The 25454-nt window shown below is 37.3% G+C and overlaps 1 protein-coding gene across 3 annotated transcripts in view; it reads right to left on the bottom strand.

Moving 5' to 3' along the window:
* The window catches only part of TSPAN12 (tetraspanin 12), an 87025-nt gene extending 62531 nt beyond the window's left edge, over window positions 1–24494 (bottom strand). For all 3 annotated transcript variants that reach the window (XM_081331016.1, XM_081331015.1, XM_081331017.1), the window contains exons 1-3: window positions 24280–24494; window positions 23150–23300; window positions 1013–1095 (exon numbers count right to left, since the gene is read on the bottom strand). In XM_081331016.1, the coding sequence (XP_081187142.1) occupies window positions 1013–1095; window positions 23150–23215 (149 nt within the window). In that variant the 5' untranslated portion in view covers window positions 23216–23300; window positions 24280–24494. The remainder of the gene's footprint in view (window positions 1–1012; window positions 1096–23149; window positions 23301–24279) is intronic.
* Window positions 24495–25454: the final 960 nt, after the last annotated feature.

The following is a 25454-nucleotide window of genomic DNA, read 5'->3' as shown; positions in this document are numbered from 1 at the left end:
TTGTCTCAATAAGTATATCTGGAATTTTAAGAATGAGTTATGGATGCCTCCTAAAACATGCTACCATCCTGGGCACAGTGGGGCTTTCCAAAACTAGTAGATCTGACTTTTCAGTCAATAAATGGAAAAAGAGAGTTGAAGTGTTCTGTATCACTCTGTGCTCATCTCCCCCACACAGACAAAAATGAGGTGAGATGGTAGAGAGCATCCTGGGATGGTAGATGGAGTGGTGAGGTAAATTTTATGATTGGCCATGCTGATTGCAACTGCCATGGACTGCAGAAATCTGGAAAGACTGTCTTTCCAGATTTCTGCAGTCCATGGCAGTTGCAATCAGCATGGCCAATCATAAAATTTACCTCACCACTCCATCTACCATCCCAGGATGCTCTCTACCATCTCACCTCATTTTTGTCTGTGTGGAGGAGATGAGCACAGTTCTAAGCAGAAACTTGGGCTGCATCTCACTATTACTTTTCAGTGCCTAGAAATGAGTTAGGCTTCAAAGGCAAATGAGACAAGAAGTGCAACTATGAGTTCAAGCTCTATTATAAGATCACATTAATAGAATCTTGCAAAACTATTATTCCCCTGCCTTCCTTTTACACTCCAGAACACTGGGGGGGGGGTCCTTCCCACACCCTCCACCTTCTGTTAATTGAGATATCTTTTATAAATTTTCAGGGTGTAGCTCTTCTTCTGTCTCCCAAAGTCATTCTCACAGACCATTACAAATGCCTTTAAGATGTCAGCAGCGCCCAGAAGCTTTCCTGTAAAAGGTTGTACTTGGAGTTAATATTTTACTTTCTTGCATGCAAGCTTCCCATTTGTTTATTTTAAAAATTAAAAGAAGATTGAAAATAGTATCAGGAATGGTGTGAACCTTGGCAGGAATCAAGGACATTGGAAAGGGGATACTGGGGGTATGGAATGCTCTTTGGAGAAATAGCTCCATATCTTTGCTGGATCCTTCTGCACAGATAGTCCAGTTAAACTGATTGGACATGCCTACCTTGTTTCTGCAGTTAAAGTGAGAACATTATTCAAGTAGTCTCTCATCCAGGCAGAGACACATAACACAGTGATGGACATCAACTGAAATAAAATAGGGATTTTGTTTAACAAATATAAGATAGAGCAAGCTTAGTTATTTAAACAATGTTATAAGCAGCATACTATTGCATTACAAATTCTCTATTTAATGGCAAAGCAGATGTATCATTAAGTACAGTCCTTTCTCAGCACTCTGCTCTTCTTTAATTTCTTAATACTCAAAGAGAAAAATTCTCACTGGAACAATTTCAGTCTTAGCTGGTTGTCTTAGAAGTGCACATCTCAGGGACAAGCATAAGCTTTGAGCTTTTATGTTTCTGTTTGTGGTAAGATTAATACATCAGCAGAGTTTCATAACAGAAATCCACAAGGTACTGGGATAGAAAGCCAGCTGTCTGTGAAAGAAGCTGTCCCCTTATGTGTATGCAATTATGAGAGCATAATTGCAAGATTACTTCCCCAAAAGAAGGAAAGTCATTCTTAAATAAGGATGTATGGAGGGGGAAAAATTTCTGTTTGAAGCAAAATAAAGACCCAACTCATGATAACTAGATTATGGGTGCTACTTTAAAAAAATCAACATTTGTTGTAAGGCTGAAAGTTGGCAAAATCTAAAACCCATAGCTTCATTATCAGACATAGGTAATGAGCTGCCTACTGAAAATCAGGAATAGACATTAACTGTATAGTTTATTTAGCTCCCTAAGCACCACAGAGATAACACCCATATCTAGAGGAAAGCAAGAAGCAGATATTCCCAGAGTAATCACATCTCCCCTTCACTCTTCCCTGGCGTTTTGCCTTAAGAAAAAATAAACATAAATATAAAGGGTTATGTTGAGTCTCTCACAAGCAGTTAAACTGTATCATATTCTATCCTGAACTAGCAAAAGGGTTTCAGTTGCAGCATCTGATCATTTTGACATTCTAATCCGGGATAATATTTCAAGCATCTTTAACAATGCCCCTAGGTTTACTCTTCACTCCATTCAATGGTAATGCAAATATGAGAAGAGCCAAGAGCAAATATCATATTTAGTAGCATGTATCATAAATTCATAGGACAGAATCCTGTAATATTTGAAATAGAATGCAAGATGTAATATGTTCCCTTGGCACACAGTTGGCTTTCAGCTATGATAGATATCAGAGGGAACTATTTAGTCAATAAAGTTAGTCCACTAGTACCCTAGCCATTGCCTATCTTTCCTTTCCTTTCCTTTCCTTTCATGAAAATGGTGGTTCAGAAATTACTGAAGCTCTTTTCCTCTCACCGTTCACATGAGGGCAAATGTTTTCTTTTACTGTGCAAAAATATTTACATCTATGCACATAACTTAACCATTTAAAGTATGCATAGCTAACATATACTGTATTTGTGGTTTCTGAGGAAGTGTTGGTTTGCTTTCCACATATTCTAGACAGGATTGCAGATGGGTCACTGAGAAATGAATGGCACTAGGTCCAAAAGCCTAACTTTTCCAACTTACGGTATGTCTAAATGGCCTTTAAAACTGTGGATTTCAACTCTTTCTCAGCAGTGGTCTCACTGGCTGGGAAATTCTAAAAGTTGAAGTTCACATACCTGAAAGCTGCTTTAGAGAAATGGCTTTTAGTAATTCTTTATCTAAAGTTGGCTTGCTTTCTCCTTGCCATTATCCTTTCAATTCTGTTATTCTGTTATTAGCACTGGCCATTTGTCCATTTGGTGTTGACCCATCTACCAAACCACCAGAGGGAAGCCAGGACAAATGGGAGATTTTCATTTTTGATTACTCTTTTCATACTAAGAGTAGTAGGCAGCAAGAACAAGAAGAGAAAGAGGCATGGCTGAGGAAGTGCAGGCATCAGCAGATAGCTAACAGTTCTAACCATAGATAATTGTCTTGAAAATGATCATGCCTAAAAAGCAACAGTTTAAGTTGCCTTAGACAGCTACCATCATCAAGCATCATCAACTATTTTTTGATGGATCGATGGATTGATTGATTGATGTGATATACAGTAAATGCTATTCATCCAACAGTGAGTCTGCACAGGTTACACAGTTAAAAACAGAAAACAAAAGTCCCATAGTAATTCATAAAAACTCCACAGCATAGCATAACTGAGGTGATCACAACATATTCTAATTCAAATCAGGCCAAATTCTGCCTCTTCATTTCAAACACCAAACAAGACTTTAGTCAAACTGCATCACAGCCTCGGGAACAATCCCAAATTCTCTCTGGATCCCCAAAGAGTCCATCAGGCCCCTGATGGGGACCGATTGAATAGATCCTTTCTCCCTGCAGCAAGGGTGGCTGCAGAGAAATCCAAGGTCAACAAACAGTGATCTGGTCATGGATGGTAGTTATGGTAATTTCCCCCAACTTCACATCATGTTGCCACTGCCATAACACAAAAAACAAGTCTAACATGTGACTGTTGGTGTGTATTGTGATCCAGAATAATATGAATTAGTCCAAAGTTGCCATAGCAATCATAAACTTTTAAGCTACCATTGACCCCTGGTATGGAAAAGCAGATTAAAATCCCCTGGTACCATCAGTCTGAGGAACTTCACTGCCAACCCAGCCACTGCTTCAAACAGTTCAGATAAGGGAGCCCATACACAGCAAGCAGATTGGTATAGTAGCAGCAATCATCTGCTGCTATTATACACCTGAAGGCAGGACAAGAAAGAATGGATGGAAACTGGTGAAAGAGAGAAGCAACCTAGAACTAAGGAGAAATTTCCTGACAGTTAGAATAATTAATCAATAGAACAACCTGCCTCCAGAAGTTGTGAATGCTCCAAAATTGGAAGTTTTTAAGAAGAGACTGGACAGCCATTTGTCTGAAATGGTATAGGGTTTTCTGCCTGAGCAAGGGGTTGGACTAGAAGACTACCAAGGTCCCTTCCAACTTTATTATTATTATTATTATTATTATTATTATTATTATTATTATTATTATTATTATTATTATTATATCATTATTTTTTATTCATTAGACATGAACCACAGTCAACTGAACATTCAAATTGACTGGCACTAATGGTTGACTGATTGCTGCCACCATCTTAGGTATCAACCAGGTACCTCCTTAAAATGTAAGATGTTCCAAGTAGCGCACTCTTTTGCAGCATTGCTGGAGTTATTGCAGGAAGCTGCAGTTTCTTGATGTATTTTGCAAAGTTTTTGGACATAGTTCCCACTGCCCCGATGACAACAGTTATCACTGTTACACGTTTCATCCATAATTGCGCAGTTTCGATGAGTAGGTCGCGATATTTCGTAATTTTTTCCAGTTCTTTTTCTTCGACTCTGGCATCTCCTGGTACAGCGATATTAATCAGCTGTACGCTTCGGTTTTCTACAACTGCGATATCTGGTGTGTTGTGTTCCAAATGGCGATCTGTCTGCATTCAAATGTCCCACAAGATCTTCACCCTCTCATTCTCAACAACCTTTTCCACCCTATGTTTCCACGACATCATCATCATCATTATTATTATGATTATGATTATTATGACTATTATGATCATCTCTAATCCATAAAACCCATAAAACTAGCAAGCTATTTGCAGAGAAGCACACCACCACGGTATGATTATTATAATCACTTTGTGCCTCCATGCTAAGTTCATGGCTGGTGCCATAAATGAAACCCAAATGGACATTTTTCCAAGAAAGGTTTCCCTCTACACCTTCCCCAGACAAATTAATTATAAGCAGTTGACGCCAGGAAATAGGCTGGACATTGCTTTGCATTTGATTCCAAAATAGTATCTCAGAGTACACAAACATAAAACTCTCTTTTTAAGGCAGAATCAATCACAGGAGCATCAATCCTATGTTGCACTGGTCTGAAGCACTATTCTCAGATTATTTCTGAAGTGCTGCATACCTCTAATAAAAGTGTCAAGAAAAATCTAAATGAAAACTACTGAAGGAAGTTTCAAATTATGCATTTATACTTCAGGCTAAGATACTATGCTTATAGATCACAGGCATTTCCCAAAAGACTTAAATGAAAATAATTCACTGATTTTTCCACTCATGTGCACTACAGATGATATTCTCAGTTTCATAAAAAAAATTCAACAAAATAACTGCTTCTTTTGAATGTATTCTTGATAATTCTAGTGAACTATATATGAAAAATGTACACTATATAGCCAAGAAAATATGATGTTATAATCCAAGAAGCAGAGTAAATTTCACATCCATTCTATAACCAAGTTTTATTACAGATAGCCATCAGTTCATATTGTCACTAAACAATATGGTTGTAAAATACAATGTCACATAACTGTGCCATTTACTTCCTGCTTACCAACATTAAGCAAGGACCACATAGGTTGTTAAGTGAAGACCTCACACAACTGTGACTTCTGACATCCTGCTGGCTTCCTCATTGAATTTGCCAGTGGGAAACCAGTAGGAAAGGTATTAGAATCATATGACTGAAGCTCACTGTGATGTCATAATCTCAAGACAGGTGTCTAGTGTCATGATCACATGACCACAAGGACACTGTGATGGCTGGAACTCCAAGGACCAGTTGTAACTATTACTCATTCAGTGCTATCATAAGTTTGAATGGTTGCTGAATAAGCGGTTGTTAAATGAGGACCATCTGTATGATTTCAAACTTCACCAATAATACACCAACTTTAAACAAGAAACATCTGTAGCTGATATTTTTCATATTAAATTTCCTAAAGTGTTGAACAAAAAAACTGAGAAGAATCATCTCAAAGTTGACTTGCCATTGATTGCTTCCATATCTGAAAATGACACTTTCTCAGATCTGATTGGTCAAGAATACTAACCGCTCAGAACTGATGTCCCTAACATATGATGGACAACAATACTGTATGCCTACTATCAGGCTTTGCCCAGAGCAATATTACATCAAAAAGTAAGCAGAGATCCACAGATATAGATCTTGTTAATTGCAGATACTAGAAAAAACATTAAGCTGGAAAAAAATCAACAATTGCAAACTGAACACTCAATATTGTATATAGAGCAGATTCAAGATTAAAGCCAAGCATCTCATTCTCCTGCATGTAAGTTATAATGGGCTGAGGGAATTCCTTTTTGGCAGAAGAAACGGATGACACCAATAATGGATCAGTGTGGTCTCATGCCCTCTGTCTACAATCCTATTTAATCTTACACCCACCAGGTTTCTTGTCCGCCTGATTTTTTATTTTAGATTCATTTAATCAAAAACAAAACTAACAGAAAACAGGCATTCTCTAAGGAATCAAATTCCAGCAGCATTTTTATTAAGGCTATGGGAGAAGCTGGATCCAAAAAAGCAGTAGATAAGGAACAAAAAGGAGGCAGCAAAAAGAGCGAAGCCTCTTACATCAGCGCTGGCTGCAAAAGGTTGGTGTAGAACTGGGAGAGAAGGAAGCTAGATAAGTTGCATAATTTCTGGACCGAGATGCCCTACGTACAGTCACCCACGCACTCGTTACCTCCCGCATAGATTACTGTAATGCTCTCTACATGGGGCTGCCCTTGAAGACCACCAGGAGGCTTCAGCTGGTACAGAGTGCAGCTGCACGGGTAGTGATGGGAGCACCCCGATACTCCCATATTACACCCCTCCTGCGTGAGCTGCATTGGCTACCGGTTGCCCTCCGGGTGAGATTTAAGGTGCTGGTACTTACCTTTAAAGCCCTACATGGCTTAGGCCCGGGATACTTGCAGGACCATCTGCTGCCGGGAACGAATTCCCATCGCCCAGTACGCTCACACAGAGAGGGCCTCCTCAGGGTACCGTCAGCTAGGCAATGCCGGCTGGCGACCCCCAGGGGGAGGGCCTTCTCTGTGGGAGCGCCAGTCCTATGGATCAGCTCCCCCCTGAGCTTCGGATGACCCAAAATCTCCAATCCTTTCACCGCGGCCTCAAAACACTCCTATTCCACCAGGCTGACCTAGACTGACAGGCATTTTAATTAATTATATTTACAATTTTTAATTTATTTTTAGTTTTTAATTTTAATTTATTGCACAGATGATTTTAATTTTATTTTTATCTTAATTTCTGTACTTATATGTTTTGTTGTTAGCCGCCCTGAGTCCTTCGGGAGATAGGGCGGGATATAAATCCCATTAATAAATAAATAAATAAATAAATAAATAAATAAATAAATAAATAAATAAATAAATAAATAATTTCAGTTTTGCTTGCCTCCCTACAAGGCACGATGGCAGGGCCCAAATACGCATATGCGGGAGGGAGACAGCCAGATGCAGCCCCCATGGTAAAACTGCCAAAGTTTGATTATGTGATTGGGGGGGGGCTGCAATGTTATTGCCATGGATCAGAAGCCCCTCCATTTATCCCAGTTGCTGAACAAATGGTCGTAAGTCACACACTACCTGTACTAGCAATCTTTCCCATGCTGAGAAAGAAATAGTTCTTTTCAAATCGGGAATATGTAGACTGGGATCCACTGGTAGATCTCAATCATCTGGAAGGATGAAGTCAATTTGCTTAACAATACAGTAACCTGCCTTCCCTATTTAAATTAGGCTGTTTAAATCTATTATAGCTTGAGATAATCATAAGTGGACAGTGGTGAGAGCTCAGTTCAGTTGTGCTATTTCAGACCGACTCTGGGGACACAATACGTTCTAAGAAAGACCGTTCTTCCTTCCTAATCTTTGCTAGTCGAATTTGAGGTTCTAGTATAAAAACAGAGTAAATCAAAGAGATCTACATTCACAGTATCCCAAGATCTATCTATCATGTCAGAAAATGGTATTTTAGTCAAAGTGAGGGAATTAAACATTCCCAGGTAAGACAGTTTCCATCAGTTTAAATAATAAGTGATTCTTACTTTTTAAAAAAGTCACTAAAAACTAGATTGGGACAGGGAGAACACAGAGGAAAGCTTATCTTTCAAAAAAAGGCAAAAGAGATAATTCAAATATCTCATGAAAAAAAGAGAAGATACCTTCACTTAGCCATGTCATTTTCACAGAAATTTTTATTATTTACTTATTTATCAAATTTATATAGCTGCCTATCTTAGAAAGCAAATAACTCTAGGCAGCATGCAACAAAACTAAAAATGGTCAACACCAAACCAATATAAATATTATAATATATTATAATGTATAATATTAAATATTAAAAACTATAAAAACCAAAGCTAAAAAGAAAAAGTCAGTATTAGGCAGGGGATGTCAATAATAATGAAGCAACCAAACTGACTCATCAGTCTCCTCGGGTGCCCAGGACTTAAGGCTCCTTTAGAAAGTCATAAGTGATAAAGACTCAGTTTATGGGGAAGACATTCCATAATGCTTAGAGTCTGCCAATGTAGCTCCCTAGCTGATGAAACCCCTAACATGCCCTCTCTGCTGGATGTGGTGGGACGGGCAGATGCAATCAAGTAGAAAGAGTCCCTCAGATAACCCAGTCCCATGCCATAGAGGTCAAAACCAGCAGCATGAATTGGACCTGGAAACAGAGCAGCAACCAGTGCAGCTTGTGGAACAGAGGTATAATGTGTGTTCTGCAAGAAACACTTATAAATGCCTCCACAAAATATCAAAATAATTGGAACTACCCCATATAAATGTTATAAGCTGCAAGAATCAGATAATAGTGAGTTAGGCAGCATGTAAATTTAGTAGATACATTTAATAAATATACAGCAAATACTTTTATGAGGTTGTATATTTTATATTATGTATGCATATTTTAATATAACTGTTTTATGATATACTATGTTTAATTAGGATCTAATTAAACAGCTAATCCAGAAACACAGGAATCAGAGACAAGAACACAGGAATCAGACCAAAGGCCCATCATGAAGCCACAGTCATTTCATTTAGAGAATTTGTTAAAGGTTATTTGACAGTATCAGGATAGCTCTGACTATTATGGATCACCAGAAATGTATTACTCTGGATAATACCCCCTCCCCCAAAGAAAAGAATGTGGATATTACCCAGCAGAAGATGACATATTAATGGAAGCCATCTGGTATCTGGATTATATATTCAGTATGCACTTTTGGCTTTTGACTGCAAGGGAAAGTGGGGAGCATCAGCCCACACAGCATCTGTGCTTCCAACATAATTTGTTCTTCTCAACACTTCCTCCTACTGAATTTTGAAGCTTTCCAGATGAATGTCTCGTCAGCATCTAAGGATTCCAATACCACATACTCTTCAATTTTCCAGGAGTTTGGTAAATATACAAGATAAAACCTAATCGCCACATGCCACATCCTTATCAGCATAGAATTAAAATTAGAACAGGCATTTATTACAATGAGAGCTCAAACTCCTATGTAAAAAATTAGCCTTCATAATATTATGTCTTTTTCACACAGAGATCTATTTTCAAACAATGCCAATAAAACAGAACCACAACTCCTTGGCTACTCAAATACAAATTTATTACTTATGATCTGACCTTTAGTCAAACCTTGTTTAGTAAATTAGGTCACAAATTGTGGTTAATCTGAGTACAGCATAAATTAGGGTCTTCAAATTCTCTTCTATGCATACAGGAACCTACTACACACAGTAGGGAATCCTCAATAACACCCAGAAGAGTTTAGGAAACTCTTGCTTAAGCTGAACTTCAGCTATGATCATACCCCAGGATACGTCAGATCAAAAATTCAGATTTTAGCTCAGATGGTCCTCCTGACCCTGTAAACTTTCTGAAATGCTTACAATTATTGCATTTAGAAGTCTTTATATTGGAATATAAAGAGATAGCTTTCTTTGGATTGTATTCATTTTGTAGGAACTACAATCATTGCAATGGAATTTATTTTAATAATAAAAATTTGCTTATGGCTTTGGGCTATGCACTTCCATATCAGAAAGTTTATTATCTCTCATGACATCTGAGATAGAACTAAGCTTAACAAAATAAATTAAATTCATATTCAGTCAAGGTAAGGAGAACATAGATTGTCATTTTCTTTACAAATGCTACATTAAAATGTCAATATTTCAGTACTGTGAAGTTCTAAACATATTCTATATATTTTGATTATGCTATATTATAAATACAACAGTAGCCAATATTACATGCTAACTTGTTACAATTGACTGCTCAAATAATTTCTGGTTTCATTTAAACCGTCAAAACAATACATATTCATCACCATCAAGCTGTTGCGTTAAACTTTTGCTTGATGTACCAATTATGATAATTGCCTTAGAAAGAAGCACTGAAGCCATGGATTTTTAAGCTACATTTGCTCAATTTAAATCAGACACTTGCCTAATTTGTCATTAAGTATATTAAAAAAGCCATTATCACAGCATTATAAAAGTTATAATCTTTAATTCATATACCTTTTACAGAAACATTTAGCTTTAATTTAAAAAATTCTATTTTCTTCTTTTATCTATGGTACTGAGAAAATTTAAGGCTTTGGAATAGTGCTATAATACTTTGCAGAGGAAAGATCTGCCATTGACAAAAGTTTCTGCTGCCCTAAAATTACCCGAAGGAGATAGCCCAAATAGGGCCCAAAGTCAATCATTCTAAGAAAATGTTTATTCATTTGTTACCGCTTCAGTAATCTATTGGAAAATTCTTACTGAAAAAGGAGGCTAAGGAATGAAGTAATGACCTGTATTCCCACAAGAATTTTATAGGCTGAATCTGTTTAATCAGAAGTAATGCCACGAATTGCAGTGGAAATTTTAATCTCCTATATTGCCAACTAAAAACAATCATGCCCTACATACATACAAAAGGCATTAATTAAGAAGATATAGGGGCTCCTTTTTTAAAAGCTGGTCCATTTCATTCAAGCAGCATTCTAGTAAAGAAAATTAATGTGGATTTTGACCCTAGCCCAAATACAGAATACTGTATTTCTTACTGAGTTTTATATCAGAAAAAAGGAAATAGGCTAAAATATGAAAGGACTCTGGTTATGGAAAGTTATCAAGCTGCAGAAGAATTAATTACACTTCTTTGTAAGTAAGAAAAGCTCAGCTAACGTCTAAATGTTAAGCAGCAATGTCCAAAGTAAATGACAATGGTACTAAAATGAAGTGCACAATATCAGCATACAAATACTATGTTGACGGACTTTGTACCTTTTATCAGCATGCATGCTTTCAGTGCCCCTTCCCCCTGGATGCCCATAGCACCAAAGGCAATGCACTTCAGTATTGATTGAGGAAGATGTCCCAAAAACGGGAGTTATTACCTAATTTTATTCACAAAGCCTCTAAAATCAGCCATACAGTTTGAACACCTTTAATAGCCTCAGTCTAAGACAATGTAGGGGTTTAATTAATTAATGCAGAATAAAGCTGGAAGGGACCTTCTAGTCCCGTGGTGGTGAACCTATGGCACGCGTGCCACAGGCAGCATGCAGAGCTGTCCCTGTGGGCACGTGCACCATCACCCCAGAGGGAGGCGGGGCCAGGGTGCTCCCCTCTGCCTCTCCATGTTCATCTGCGCTCTCTCTCTCTGCCTGCACTGTGAGTCGGAGCACTGTAGCCACACCCAGCCAGCCAGCCACGCCCACCCAGCAATACATGTGGGTTTTGAGTTGCAGTTTGGGCCCTCGGTCTCTAAAAGGTTTGCCACCACTGTTCTAGTCCAACCCCCTGTTCAAGCAGGAGGCCTTATACCAACCAGTTCAGACAAGTGGCTGTCCATTCTCTTTTTAAAAACCTCCAACGATGAAGCACCCACAACTTCTGAAGGCAAACTAAAAATGTTCAAAATCAATATTCTTATTAGAATTTTATCCTGCCTATCTTTATAAGTAACGCAAGGCAGCAAACATGTACAAAACTCCTTTTTCCTCATATTTTCCCCACAACAACCGCCCTGTGAGGTGATATATATATATATATATATATATATATATATATATATATATATATATATATATATATATATATATATATATATATATATATATATATATATATATATATATATATATATATATATATATATATATATATATATATATATATATATATATATATATATATATATATATATAATTTTACAATTGGATATTTAAAAAGCAACATGATGGCTGGGTTAATCAATAGTTCAATAGTGTACATAAATCTTTAGTATAAATCTCATGTTACAACATCTGATATTTCCTCTCTTTTTCCATTAATATCTGTTATCTCATTTTAGGCTAGTACAATTCTTATTGTTATCAACTAAATAAAAACAGTTATCTATAATTTTTAGCTTATATATATCTTAATTGTGTTTGCACGTAATCTTTGTATACAATCAATGTCCTGTTATTGCTTTTTTTCCAGGCTTTAATTTCCCATCAATATTCATAGTAACACTATTATTTATGATTTCCAAGTATTTTATGTTTAGGTGACCAAAAGTTTCCCTTATTTCAACTTCTCCCTTTTTCCCTTTTCATACTAAAGTCTAATATTTTAGTTACACATCTTATCTATTTGATTATAATATTGCTCTGTTTTCTAAAAGTTATCTATTTTCCACCATGTCCAGTCATCTAACTGATAGTACGATATTCCCTAAAAAATCAAAACCATTATAGGTGCTGTCTGGGTTAACCAATAATTCAGTAATATACATAGATTTTTAATTTAAATCTAATATTAGAACATCAAATACTTCCTCTCTCTTTCCAATAATATCTTGTTATCTCATATTGGGTAAACACAATTCTTATTTTCAACTAAGTAGAAACATCTTTGTTATATTTATAAATAATTTTTAGCAGTGCTTTTTTATAAAAGAAAAAGGTGCTGGAACTCACACATGTCATACAACTCGCCTTGCCTACCCTACAAGGTTCCATCCAAAAAAGGTGCCGGAACTCCGTTCTGAGCGTTTTATGAGAAAAAAAGCCCTGATTTTTAGCCTATACACATCTTAATTGCGTTTGCACTTAATGTCCTTGTATAAACAATGTCCTGTTATTGCTTTCTCCCCCAAACATTAATTTCCTATCAATATTCAAGAAAACACTATTATTTATTATTTTCAAGTACTTTATATTTAGGTGAGCAAAAGCTTCCCTTATCTCTCAACTTCTCCCTTTTTCCCTTTTCATATCAAAGTCTAATATTCTAGTTACACATCTTATCTATTTAATTATTTTATTCTATTTTCTAAAAGTTATATATTTTCCACCATATTCAACCATCTAATTGGTAATATAATATCACCTCTAATAAGTCAATGCCATTATTTTCTTCAGCCTTACTCTGGCTTTCTTCCTTTGGCAGCTAACCTTCCACGTCAGTGTCTTTGAATCATCAAATAGTTCTCCCTCTATTTTTATATATATTATTTGGAATAAGAAAGACCACTTGGTTGAAGTTTTTTTGGAAGAACAAGCCCATTGTTATTCATTAAACCGCCTCCCTGTTACTCCAATTTCCCACAATTGTTTTGATAACTTTATCTTCCATTCAATGTGTTCTTCTTCCTTTTCCTCAAATATATTCTGATTTCTTGATTTGTGAAGTCTTTTCCATTTTCAATGTTGTCACTCCATTTTCTGATTTTTCATTTGGCTGGGTCTGTTGGTCAGTTGGGTCCTCTCTCTTAGTGTTTAGTTGTTCCAATTTTCCTTTTGATTTCTGCATTACTTCTTTGCTAGTAATCAAGATCTGGGTTTGTATATTTAAGCTAAAACATTGTTCCTTTGTGTTGCTTCTTATTTTATCACAAGTTGAAAGGATTTTTTTTATCACATGGAAAGGATTTTTTTCTGATTTTCATCTATATTTTCTTAATAGTATGTTAAATTGAAGACTTTAGTCAAACATTAAAAATATTTTTTGTCTTTTGTAGCTAGGTATGGGACATCTGTTTCATGTATAATAGGTGGTTTCATAGGTGGTTTATATAATAGAAATTGTTTATCAAGTAAGAGTTTATAATCCAAGGTGTTCCATCATCTCGTGTAATAATATATGCTTCTCGTTCAAGGAAATATGAAAGCAGTTACCCAAGCATAGCTCTGAGAGTCAGTAAAAGTTTACATTCATATTTCAAGCACGCCAGCTTCCAAAACAGTACATCATCCCTGCCACACAGATAAGCTGGCGAGAAATCCTTTCTTTGCAGCTGGGTTTTTCAAAGTTAGTAGCCGTCAAGACGAAACAAATTTTATCTGAAGTCTGCCCTTCAAGCCAGGTTTCTTTTAGGCAATAACAAATTGTAATACCATAATTTGCCACAAGATGTCACCAATGCCGTTTTATAACTTTTTAAGTCCAAAATTTATATGGTGGTTTTTCAAGTCTTATTTTTTTTAAAAAAGTATCCAATAAAAAAAGAACACTTTTAGTCCCCAAGTTTCAAAAGTATATCCAATTAGATTAAAATTAATCTTATGGTTGCTCTGTTTCCCCTGGGTAATTAGTCGCCACTTCCCTTCCCTCTCTCCTCACAGGGGGAAAATTGCTTTGGACAGCTTTTTCAGGAAATAAACTTAGAATCTTAAAGAGAGGATCAGGTCTCACCCAGTTTCATCCGCGTTGCTTGGTGGTGCTTTTGACTTCAGCTGTCAGCAGCTTTGCGACAGCTATATTAATATGGACGGTCCTTCCCCTGCCAGCTTGGAGGGCTTCCCTGGATCAAGCGGAAGGGCCGCCATCCTCCCTCCTTGCTTGTCACCTCTACAGGATGACTTTTGACCCTTTCTAGGGCCTCCCAGTGGAGCAAATTCAGGCGCGAAAGACAGAGCCCCATCTTCCTACATCCATGGTGTTAAGCCGGAAGTCAGCCAGCCAGCCTTCATGCCTCATTCGGGACTAGAATTCACAGTCTCCTAGTTTCTAGACCAGCCGCTTCACCACTACACCAGTCTGGCTCTCATCTGAAACCATTACGGATAAATGGGAGACATCTTTAAATAGTTGTGAGGGATGCTACTAGAAAATTCTTAATTCTCTTGCTGCTGTGTTCTAAAGTAATTCAAAGCCAGCTACACAGAGAACATAGCAATTTATTCATGTAGCAACAGCAATTACTTCAGCTACATGCACAGAGAACAATGTTTCCAAGCCTGCTGTGTTGGGAACTCAAATATTTTGTTCTATTATTCTGATCATGGAAATGACTTCCACATTATGTAAAGTCCACTTAAAAGTTCTGTCAACAATCATATATATCAGGCATGTCAAACTCGGGACGTCACATGACGTATCGGAGCTTTTTCCCTATTGCTGGCAATGGGGTGGGCGCGGTTTTGTTGCGACGCATCCGGCCCATGGGCCGGCAGTTTGACACCCCTGATATATATAAATGAAATAATAAAACAAAGGAACTGTTGTGATTCAGGGTCAGCCTGTGGGTTCGGCAGTTGGGTCGGATGACTCGGATGACTCAGATGAGGGGGAGGAGGGGGGTGTTGAAGAAGAACTTGCTGATGATGGCTTGGAGGCTCCGCAGAGCCCTCAGCCAGGCCCCTCTTACTTGGTGGAGACCCAGCTGCGTGAGCTCGACAGTGTGGATGAAGATGACCCACAGCTGGCCCTGTTCAAGGACGCCCGACGCAGGAGGCAGTCAAGTAGGAGCAAGCAGAGAAAGGCTGTGGGACTTCTCGGAAGGAGGCAAAGAGAGGCCACGCCCTGAACTCTTATAAAGGGAGTGTTTGGGGGAGGGCTGGTTTGCTGAAAGCAACCGCTCCGATAGAGGATCAAAGCTCCGGTATCTTGTTTCATGTTTTGTTTGTTTGTGTAATAAATTTGGCAGACGTTTTCCAGCCTCTGCCGTTTGTACAGGGGTTGCCTTTCTGCAAGGCCGGTAGCAGGCTGGTACAGAACAGGAACAACCTAGTCAGTTTTCAAGTCTACTATAAGGAAAACTGATTAAGTTTGTTCTAATGAAGAAATACTTCCAAATGGGTAAGACATTACTCTAAATTCTGCTTTAATTGGAGAAAGCTTTGGGACATTGATTGTTCTGTTTAGGGAATAATGTGAACTTACTTCAAATTAAATAATGCTCTACACAGAACCTTTATTCCAGTCTCCTTTCAAGCAGCCAAATAAATGTTATCTGCCTAAAGATGAAAAATAGATCCAACTAGAAATTCTATGGATGGTGTAATTTTCAGGTAGACCTTAAGTTATAAACATAATTGCGCCCAGAATTATGGTTGTAAATTATGTTGGTTATTAAGGGGGTCACCAGGTCATCACACCCAATTTTACAATCTTTATTTGGAGTGATAATTAAGTGAATCATAGCAGTTATTAAGAGAACACTGTGGTCATTAAGTAACCACCGTGGTCAGTAAGCACCACCACCCCAGTCATTAAATGACCCCTGCAACCATTAAGTACATCCATTGGAAGAATTTCCAACAAAAGAGTTATAAATAGTGGTAACATGTCCACAGAATGCTGCAAACAGCATCCAAAATGCAATCACATCTGACCAGGGGGGAGGGGTCATCAGAATTTCAAGTCCAGGTCATAATTAGCCCCAAGGAGATCCATCATAATTTTAAATGATCACTAGCAATTGGTAGTAAGTTGCCACATTTTAATTCAGTGTAACTCACTTTCGAAACTCAGCTTGGATGCCATGTTGGGGAAGGCTGTTTTATCAATTTTGAATGTTTAAGTGAGATTTATACTGATGGTCAGTTCACCATTTAATTCAAGACAAAGATGATGATGTACGGTGGGGATTAGATTTTGTTCATAGAATGCTGCTTCATTTTTTTCCTAGGGTTTGAATCTTCTTTGCTTGGCTTTAACTTGTGAACCAGCTTGCCTTTTCTCAGATAAGTTGGATCTGGCCATAGTGATACGTATCAGGGCACCATTACTAAACCTTAGTAGGAACCAAGCTTTTCAGTGTGGAACTGCTAATAAGGAATTTCATTTTAACTGGTGCAAAGTCCAACACACAGGATTTTTGGTGTCTGCTTTCTCACATCATATATTGTCTGTATAGGAATTGTACTAGCTTAACTGTAATTAATCTTGGGGAAAATGTCTTCAATTAGGACATCTACTGTATTTAAGCAGTAGTATTTAAGTAGTAGTAGAATATTTTTCTCATATGAACCTGAGTATGGTTTAAAAAAATCAGTAATCCTGTTTTATACACCATCATTTGAACTGTATCTCAATTACAGAATTTTCTGACAAGAAAAACAGACTTGTTCCATTTCTAATTGTTTTTAGATAGCTAATAAAAGCATTTTATTCAGTTTAGCCTAAATGGGACTTAATTATATTAAGATTACAATCCTCCACGGTCTCCAACTCCATCTTTAACCCTGTTTCTTTCAGTGACTTCACTGTTGTTGCTGTTTTAATTGTACTGTAACCTTGGGTTTCATGAACATGCTGAAATGTCATCTAGAAAAAGGTACATGTACTGTGTATGCTTGAAAAAAGACATACAGAAAACATTCAGACTCAAAACATGTAATAATTCATTTGATTTATCCATATATCTAAACCAAATCCAACAGTCAATAAGAACAATAAGTGGACAATTTGATTGCCAGAAAATTTCATAAAGAAAGGAGGTTTCTGTTTCTTACATTTGAAAGAGAAAGGGGAAGAAAGATACCAATCAGAATGGTTATTTTTCAAATTCATCTGGAAGTCAGGACTGAGTGGTTTAAACATCTGACATGGAATCCTTATTCTTAACAGAGCCATCTATTCACATTACTGTATGTAGTTTGCATTAATGATTAAATAGAACTGCTGAACTACATACAGTCAATTATACTGAGATTTTATAAGTTTTCCCCAAAAACTTACATGCAATTCATTTGATTGACTTTGGGTAAATACAGTGTCCAACATTGTTCCTTTGTAATACTGAAGCACTGACACTTTTCCTTCACATCCAGTTTTAAACATCCCTTTATATAAGTTACAGTTGTTCACATATTAAAAATGCATTGTAGCCATGTCTATTAACTTATGTTTGTTATTTATAGGTTGATATACATGAAGCTTGTCAAATGTTAGATTTTAGTGATGAAAAGATAAAATCCCAGTTTAATTTTAATCTACTTCTCTGCTGCAACAATATATGCAGAATATGCCTCAGCAATATTATATGCCACCCAAGCTTACAACTTCAAAGTATTTCTTTGATGTATCATTGTGTCTTCTTCAGTCTTAATGACCTTGTGTTAATTTAATCCTTCCTGAACCTGGCATCTGCCAAACGTTTTGAATAATAGTTCCCATAATTTAATTTAATTGGACTCGACCTGACTCTACAATGTAACAATAAAATTAAAATACCACAACAATTCAAACAACAGAAAGAAAACAAATGAGCAGATAAAGGACATGATGACAAATCTGACAAGGGGAGTAATCAGAGTCATAGGCAAAATGTCTGGAGGATATAAGGATTTGCAATTTTGTGCCAAATTCAAATGCATTATTCTACAGAGCTGCCACTACAGAAAACAGAATAGCATTTTTAGCACCTATGTTTTTCCTTCCATAGCTGGCAAAGGGAGGAACAACAGAATCAACCAATGTGTTTGGTGTTGGTATGTATGATCTGGGACTTGTAAAAAATATGGCCTTTATATGCTTTCCCACAAACATACAGTAAAACTTAAAGGAAATTTATAGCCTTTTGGACATCTAATATATGAATGTGTTTTACATTAGCATGACTCAAGAAAATAATTTAACACTAAAAGCTACTTCCAAAGCTTAAGCAATAGCCTTTCAGAAATTACAGAAATGTTTCAGATTCTTGGTTAAGACGCTAGGAATGCTAAGATTACATAGGAGATTTTATGTGGTCTGATCCTAAAATAACAGCAACCAGTAATTAGTTGGTATATAGAGAATGTTCACTGATATAGCAAATGAACCAATCAGACAGAATTACATTCTGATTAATTTGGAAATATATCCAGTGATGAGTCTTAAAGATAACATTGGGACAGTATATTGCACTTTATTTTTTGCACTAGAAGAATGTTTTCCTATTTTCCAGGGTAAATGCTATTTAAAAAAATGCTGACTCTTTTCCTGAAAGGATGATTGGCCTTCCCTCCAGGAAAGGAAGGACATCCTCTTAAGTAAATAATTACACTGGGTCAAGATCCCTGGCCTAGCCTGTCCCCGATACTGGATAGTTCCAAATGATGAAATATATAACTGATTGTAGACATTATTTAATCAGCATAATTTGCTCACACTTTATTGTTCATTTCTAGCTTTTGACAGGATATCCTAAGCTTTAAGCCACAGGCTTTGTCTTGCCTGCCACCATCAATTCCACATTTATAGACATGGCACATTTTGAAGATATCTTTACTGTTTCTGCATAACATGGAACTGTATACCGCTTTATCTTGCTGTTTTTCCCCAGATAGTTTCTGCTGGTTTTGTGAGCTGCTGCCTGAAAAATTATAACCTTGGCTATAGGAAGCCCCTTTTGTGTCTCCCAATGTCTTTAAGACCAAAACCTGAAAAAGTCCAACTCTGAAACATTTTACTTGCAATTTCAGAATTGCCTGTATTGCCTATAAACACTATATTATAGGCTTGGAAAGATCAGAAACGAAACTTTCCTTTATAATGAATCCTTAAAACAACTGTCTTCTGAAAACCTGCTGTAACAAGCCTGGGTTAAAACAAGCAAGCGAACAAGACTAGTTTGAAACATCAAGTTCAGTCCTGCCCTGAACAGACAGGTGTTAACAAGGACTTTTTTGAACAGATTCATCTCTGGCTATTTTATTTTTTTCACTAAAAAATAAAGCCAGGCAGAACACACCCAACCACCCACGTAAAAATCTTTCCTGACAGAGGAAGTATTCTTCAAATGGTTGGATTCTGACCATCCCAGGTAAATGGATTGAATTTTTTCTGGGCCAAAGGCAAGACTTGGCATTTAACAGGTATACCCCAAGTTTCTTTTGAAAGATCAATAGGTAAAACTAAGACTGAAATTATTTCTGATTTAACTGTAACTAAAATATATGAAATATTTAGATATTAATCATGTAATCATTATTTGATTATTTCCTCTTTTTATGTTAAAATTAATCCTAATCACTTCAAGGCCATTTCAGGATTACATCAAAGGCTTCTTGAAGCTCATATCTTGTTGGGGGCCAGACGGTGTTGTTCTTTGGTTTTGTAGTATCTTTAACCTAAAGCCTTCAGGACTGATCCCAGGTTTCAGGAGTCTCTAGGCAAAATGCACTCAAATGGGTGTCCTTTGTTAGAAGACGCTAAGATGTGCTGAGCAGTGTAATGTACCTATGCTGAATGAAGCTAAATTGGGACTTCTATGAAATTCAATCCTTTGTTCAACCCAGCCATTTAAGTTATATAAAACAAAAGTTAAGGACCATAATTGAAACTGCTTCTGAGTTAAAGTTCCAGGTAAACCTGCATAACATTACTGAGGAAGATTATATGGGGATGAAGACCTTCTCTTGTAGTTAACAGGATCTAAATATTCAAAATGTGACTAGCAAACAACTAATCTTAACATACTTAACCATCTATTTGTGCTATTCATACCTTCTTTATTTACCTAATTTTCATAATGTGTTTCTTGGCCTTAAAGATTTTCATGATTCTGTTCCAATGCAAAACCTGAGATTTTAGCAACAGGAGCTTCACTGTTCACATTCACTTTTTTATTTTTAATTCCATTTATATCCCGCCCTTCTCCAAAGACTCAGGGTGGCTTACAAACTTTTAAACCCTTAAAATGTTTGCTCTTTCTCCTCTTTGACTGACATGAATAATCAGGGTTAAACAAATAAACGTCTTTTGTCCAAGACTCTTGGGAACTATTGTCTAGCCTCCTAAATAGAGTAGAATAGAACTGGAAGGGACCTTGGAGGTCTTCTAGTCTAGCCCCCTACTCAAGCAGGAAAAACTATACTATCTCAGACAAGTGATTATCTAGTCTCTTCTTAAAAACCTCCAGTGATGGAGCACCCACAATTTCTGAAGGCAAGCTGTTCCTCTGGTTAATTGTCCTTACTATTAGGAAATTTCTCCTTAAATCCAGGTTGCTTCTCTCTTTGGTCAGTTTCCAACTGTTGTTTCTTGTCCTGCCCTCTGGTGCTTTGGAGAATAGTTTGATGCCCTCTTCTTTGTGGCAGCCCCTCAAATACTGGAATACTGCTATCATGTCACTCGTTTCTTCTTTTCTTTAGACTAGTCAAACCAATCCAGTTGCCACGTGAAAAAGTATCTTTGGGACAACTAGGACCTGGATGACTGAGAATCTCCATAGGCATTCATTTTAGTGGACTATTGGTTTCTTTATAAGAAAAAAATGTATAGCTGGTACAGTATATCAAAATCTTTTCACTGCTAATGCCATAATATTCAACTTTGAAATAAATAAGAGTGAATATGAATACAAGAGTGCCTTTGCCAAGCCACAAAGCTTATTAATGTTCATTAAATATACTGCAACAGCTGCTGACCTTCACTCATAGTTAAAAAGAACAATATTTTATTTTCTAATTGCTCTTAGTATTAATTACACTTTCATGTGTTTATTAGCCAGAGATTTCCCTCAGCAATTTTTAAATTAACATATTTTCCTCAGGTATCATAAAAGCAAACTATAAAGCAATCACAACAAAACTGACACTAAAATTACTAAAATATCAATTCCAGCATACTTTCCCCCACAAAAGCCAGGAGACAGTAACCCAAATACAGGGTTTTATTTAGTGTCTTTTGTATCAGAGACAAATTCCTTGTGTGACTAATCACACCTGGCCAAATAAAGTGTTCTACTCATTTCAATTCAAATGCACACATTGGAGGTTTGATTATACAGAATGGAACATTAATTTCTCTTTCATTTTGACTGATGTAGATTTGAATAACATTTCCAGTAGTTAATTAATACGTTTGGAAGTAAAACTATAAATAATTATAAGAAAAATGGAACCAGGTAACTTATCTATCTGCCTGTTTCATCTCTTTCTAAATGGTCATCATTGATGGGAAAATCCAAAATTCCTGCTGTTCTTTTTTATGGTGTGTCATATTTGAAAGGCTGCCGGTTGGACTTTATCTACATTTGAGATCTGAGATGCATTTGAGATCCTGCAATGAAGTAGCCATCTTTATCCAGATCATTTTAGAAGTTGATGAGACTCATATAATTTCTATCATACAGTTCTTTGTAATCAGAAATACTATTTTGTAATTATTTTGAATTGACTTTAAAATGTACCAGAAACAAAAACAGATAATCAGTTAATAGGGGGTAATATATAAACTATCTAAACTCTATAGAATTTACTCACTGCCTTTTTTATTGATGATCCCTATAGTCCATGTCAATAACTGGCATACCAACCCAAGTATCCTTCTTGTCGGAGATGCCAATAGAATTATTTTTATTATTTTTCACATTTCTGAACCACCCATCTCCCTCAAAGAGTGAGCAAAATGACCTATACGGAGTGACCTCTAGTTTCTCACACTTGATCCACTATATTATAACAAATACATACTCAAGGTCTACTAACTCTAATGAAAAGAATAAAAGTTAAGTGTGTATAACTGTAAACACAGCTTCAGAACCACAAGCTTAATTTTGAATGTCCACATTGTATATCCATAAAAATAGGTCTCTTGTATCATCTATTTTGCAGTAATAACTTCAGGCAAGTAGTCTGGGAACAAAACTGAATTATTTTCAGTCAACATTATGTTTTATACAGTACAGTACAATACCATTTTTGCCATAATGGATAATCTTGAGAATATTGTTCAATTGTATTGAGGGATCACCAACCTAGGAAAAGAGGGAACAATTCTTTCCCCACAAACTAGTTGCCCTTATTTCTGTAACACCGAAATATACTGTTTAATGTCATTTCACTTTCGCTAGAGGTCCTGCAGCCTTTACTTATGATTTAGATTAAATTTGTTTGTTTGACTATATGTTCAAAATACTCTCTGCTTCTTCAAACACATTTTCCTCTGGGAGAAAAAGTGTGAAATAACCCCAGGGATAGTCAACTATGTCCCTCTGGTGCAACATCTGGAGATATTTGCTGGGGGAAGGAGTCTTGGCAAGGCCAATTCCCTCTGCTTCTTTATCAGAGGATGTGAGAACTCACCCAGAAGAGCAGATTGAGGGCATAAAGCAGGCACCGCAAACACTTCACCGAATCTTCTCTGGCCATTGTGATCTCCTCTTGGTGAAAAGCCCCATTCTCAGACTGGCTACATTCTCTTTTTAACTCCCACAATTGGAAAAGCTTTCACAATCTGAAAAAAAGAAAAAGGGAGGAGAGGAAAGGTGAAAGAAGAGAAAGGATTATCTCATGGGGGGAAGGCTGAAAGAAAGTAAACAACGGAGTGCAGGATCAACCTGTTGCATTGTGGAAAAGAAACAATTCCCCCCTGCAGTATTTTAGCAAACTAACCCAATCTTCTGTTTCTTACTTTAGCCTCCTCCTTGGTGCCAGAAATTGATCTAGTGAGGAAACATAGCAAAAATCAACCCCCCTCCCCTCCGTTGGTAAATAATAATAATAATTAAAAAAGACAGACACCGTGATGGAATTTGCGGCTAACTGACACGCGTTCATTAGAATCCGCCTTGACTGGTGCCTAATTTCCTCAGAACTGAAACTTTCTTTTTCTCCGTGTGCCCATTTCACCCCGCACCGAACCGTTGCTGGGAATAACGACACCTGCTTTGGAAGGGTGGGAAATGTTTGCCCTTTTATTACTCATTAACGACCTTCATAACGCGTTTAACGGAGGGCGGTGAAAAAGTTGCGCGATCAAGACAAAGTAGTTCTCCACCTTCACGCTATGGCCAATTTCGGGGAGGGGGCAAAAAAGGAGGAGTTTTTTTCTTACTAGGAAGGGGAAGAACATGCCTTGCTTTCCAGATTTAGTAGGATTCGGGGTGTGATTCCCCGGATCTGCTGGACTGTCAAAGGAAAAGGCGAGGTTAACTTGTCGGGGTGGAAAAGAACGAAGCGAGAAAGAAAGGTCATCGAAGAGCCTCGTGAAGTGCAGGGCTGGGGCAGCAGAGTTACTCGCTTGGGCCATTTGGTCATCGGCTCCTTCTCCGCAGATGCTGCTACTCAAGGAACGCCTCGACTATGGGCTCAATCCACGCTTTCCTTTCCCTCATTGAACCAAGAGTCAATCGGACCTAGCTTGTGTCAGAGCTTCTACTTCTGAGTAGACAATGCGGGGGGGGGAGATGTAGAGAGAAAGTCCAGGAACCTACCACGCTCGCCATATGGCTGCGCAAACATGCCTCGTCCTTCTCCGAAAAGGGAGTCAAATCCCAGCAAGCAAGTTCCGTTTAAAAGCAGGACCTTTCCGGCTTAGCGCTTTCCAAGCTCGGCCAGGGGAAAAGGCTGCTGGGGCAGGCGAGAACTTCACTTGCAAACTATTTCTTAACTCCCACCTCCTTGCCAAGCCCTGAGTGGCGGCTCTTCGAAAGGCAGCCGCCAGCTGCACAAATCGTTGCCACGCATGCTCCAGATCCCCTCTTCTGTTGGGTCTTAGAGCCCGCTGGACAGCCATTTCTTTTTAATTTTGCTCAGTTTTTTAAACAGAAGTAACCGGCAGGTGGACAGATTGCTTCCTACTTTTGGCCTTTGTAACTTGTCTCTAGCTGTAATAATGCTAAGGTTAATGCCAATACTAGTAATAATATTTGGCACAATCACCATCAGTTAATTGCAAAAGGCAGTTTTACTTGGAACAGCTCACATCCTGCCAGGATAGGTACCTTTAGCACTATCAAACAATGACACACCTGCCTATCTCAGATCCTTGGAAAAGACTCAACAGGTGGATAAAAATGTCAAATCCAGTCTAAACAACTGGCTGATTGCAATCAAACGTAATAATAAGCCAGAACTGAAGAAATCATCAAAAGATTAAAAGTGCAGATTGTGCAAAGAAGCAGAAGCAGTAGTTTATATATTCAGTTTAAGCAAGAAGATTGCACAAAGTGATTATAAACAATGACATAACACAGTTGCCAAAATGATTCCCTGTAAAAATTGTGCCAATAATGAGAAGTTGGTGGGACTTGTACAATTGAAAAATAGCTGAAAGGGGGCAGGTTAAAATATTGCGGGATTTTTCAAATACAGAAATGATCAAGTCTTGGCTTATAACACACCAGATATAACTGGTTGAAAAGAAGAAAGTGTTGATAATTGATGTGGCAATAACGGGATAGCAAAATAAAAGGCAAAGAACTACTATCATAAGATCACGAAGTATCAAGATTTAAAAATTAAAGATTATGGTATAAATTGGCCGTGATGGTCCCAGTGATTATCAGCACCCTTGTTACCATACCAACAATCTTGAATGGCACTTTATTGGTGTCATTTTCTCACTATGCATTGACAAAATTTCCATCTGTCAATTACGAAAGGCCAT

This window comes from Vipera berus, assembly GCF_964194415.1.
Source record: "Vipera berus genome assembly, chromosome: 6".
NCBI classification, from domain to species: Eukaryota; Metazoa; Chordata; class Lepidosauria; order Squamata; family Viperidae; genus Vipera; species Vipera berus.
Note: the sequence above shows the minus strand (reverse complement) of the source record. Positions and strands in the feature narration are given on the sequence as shown.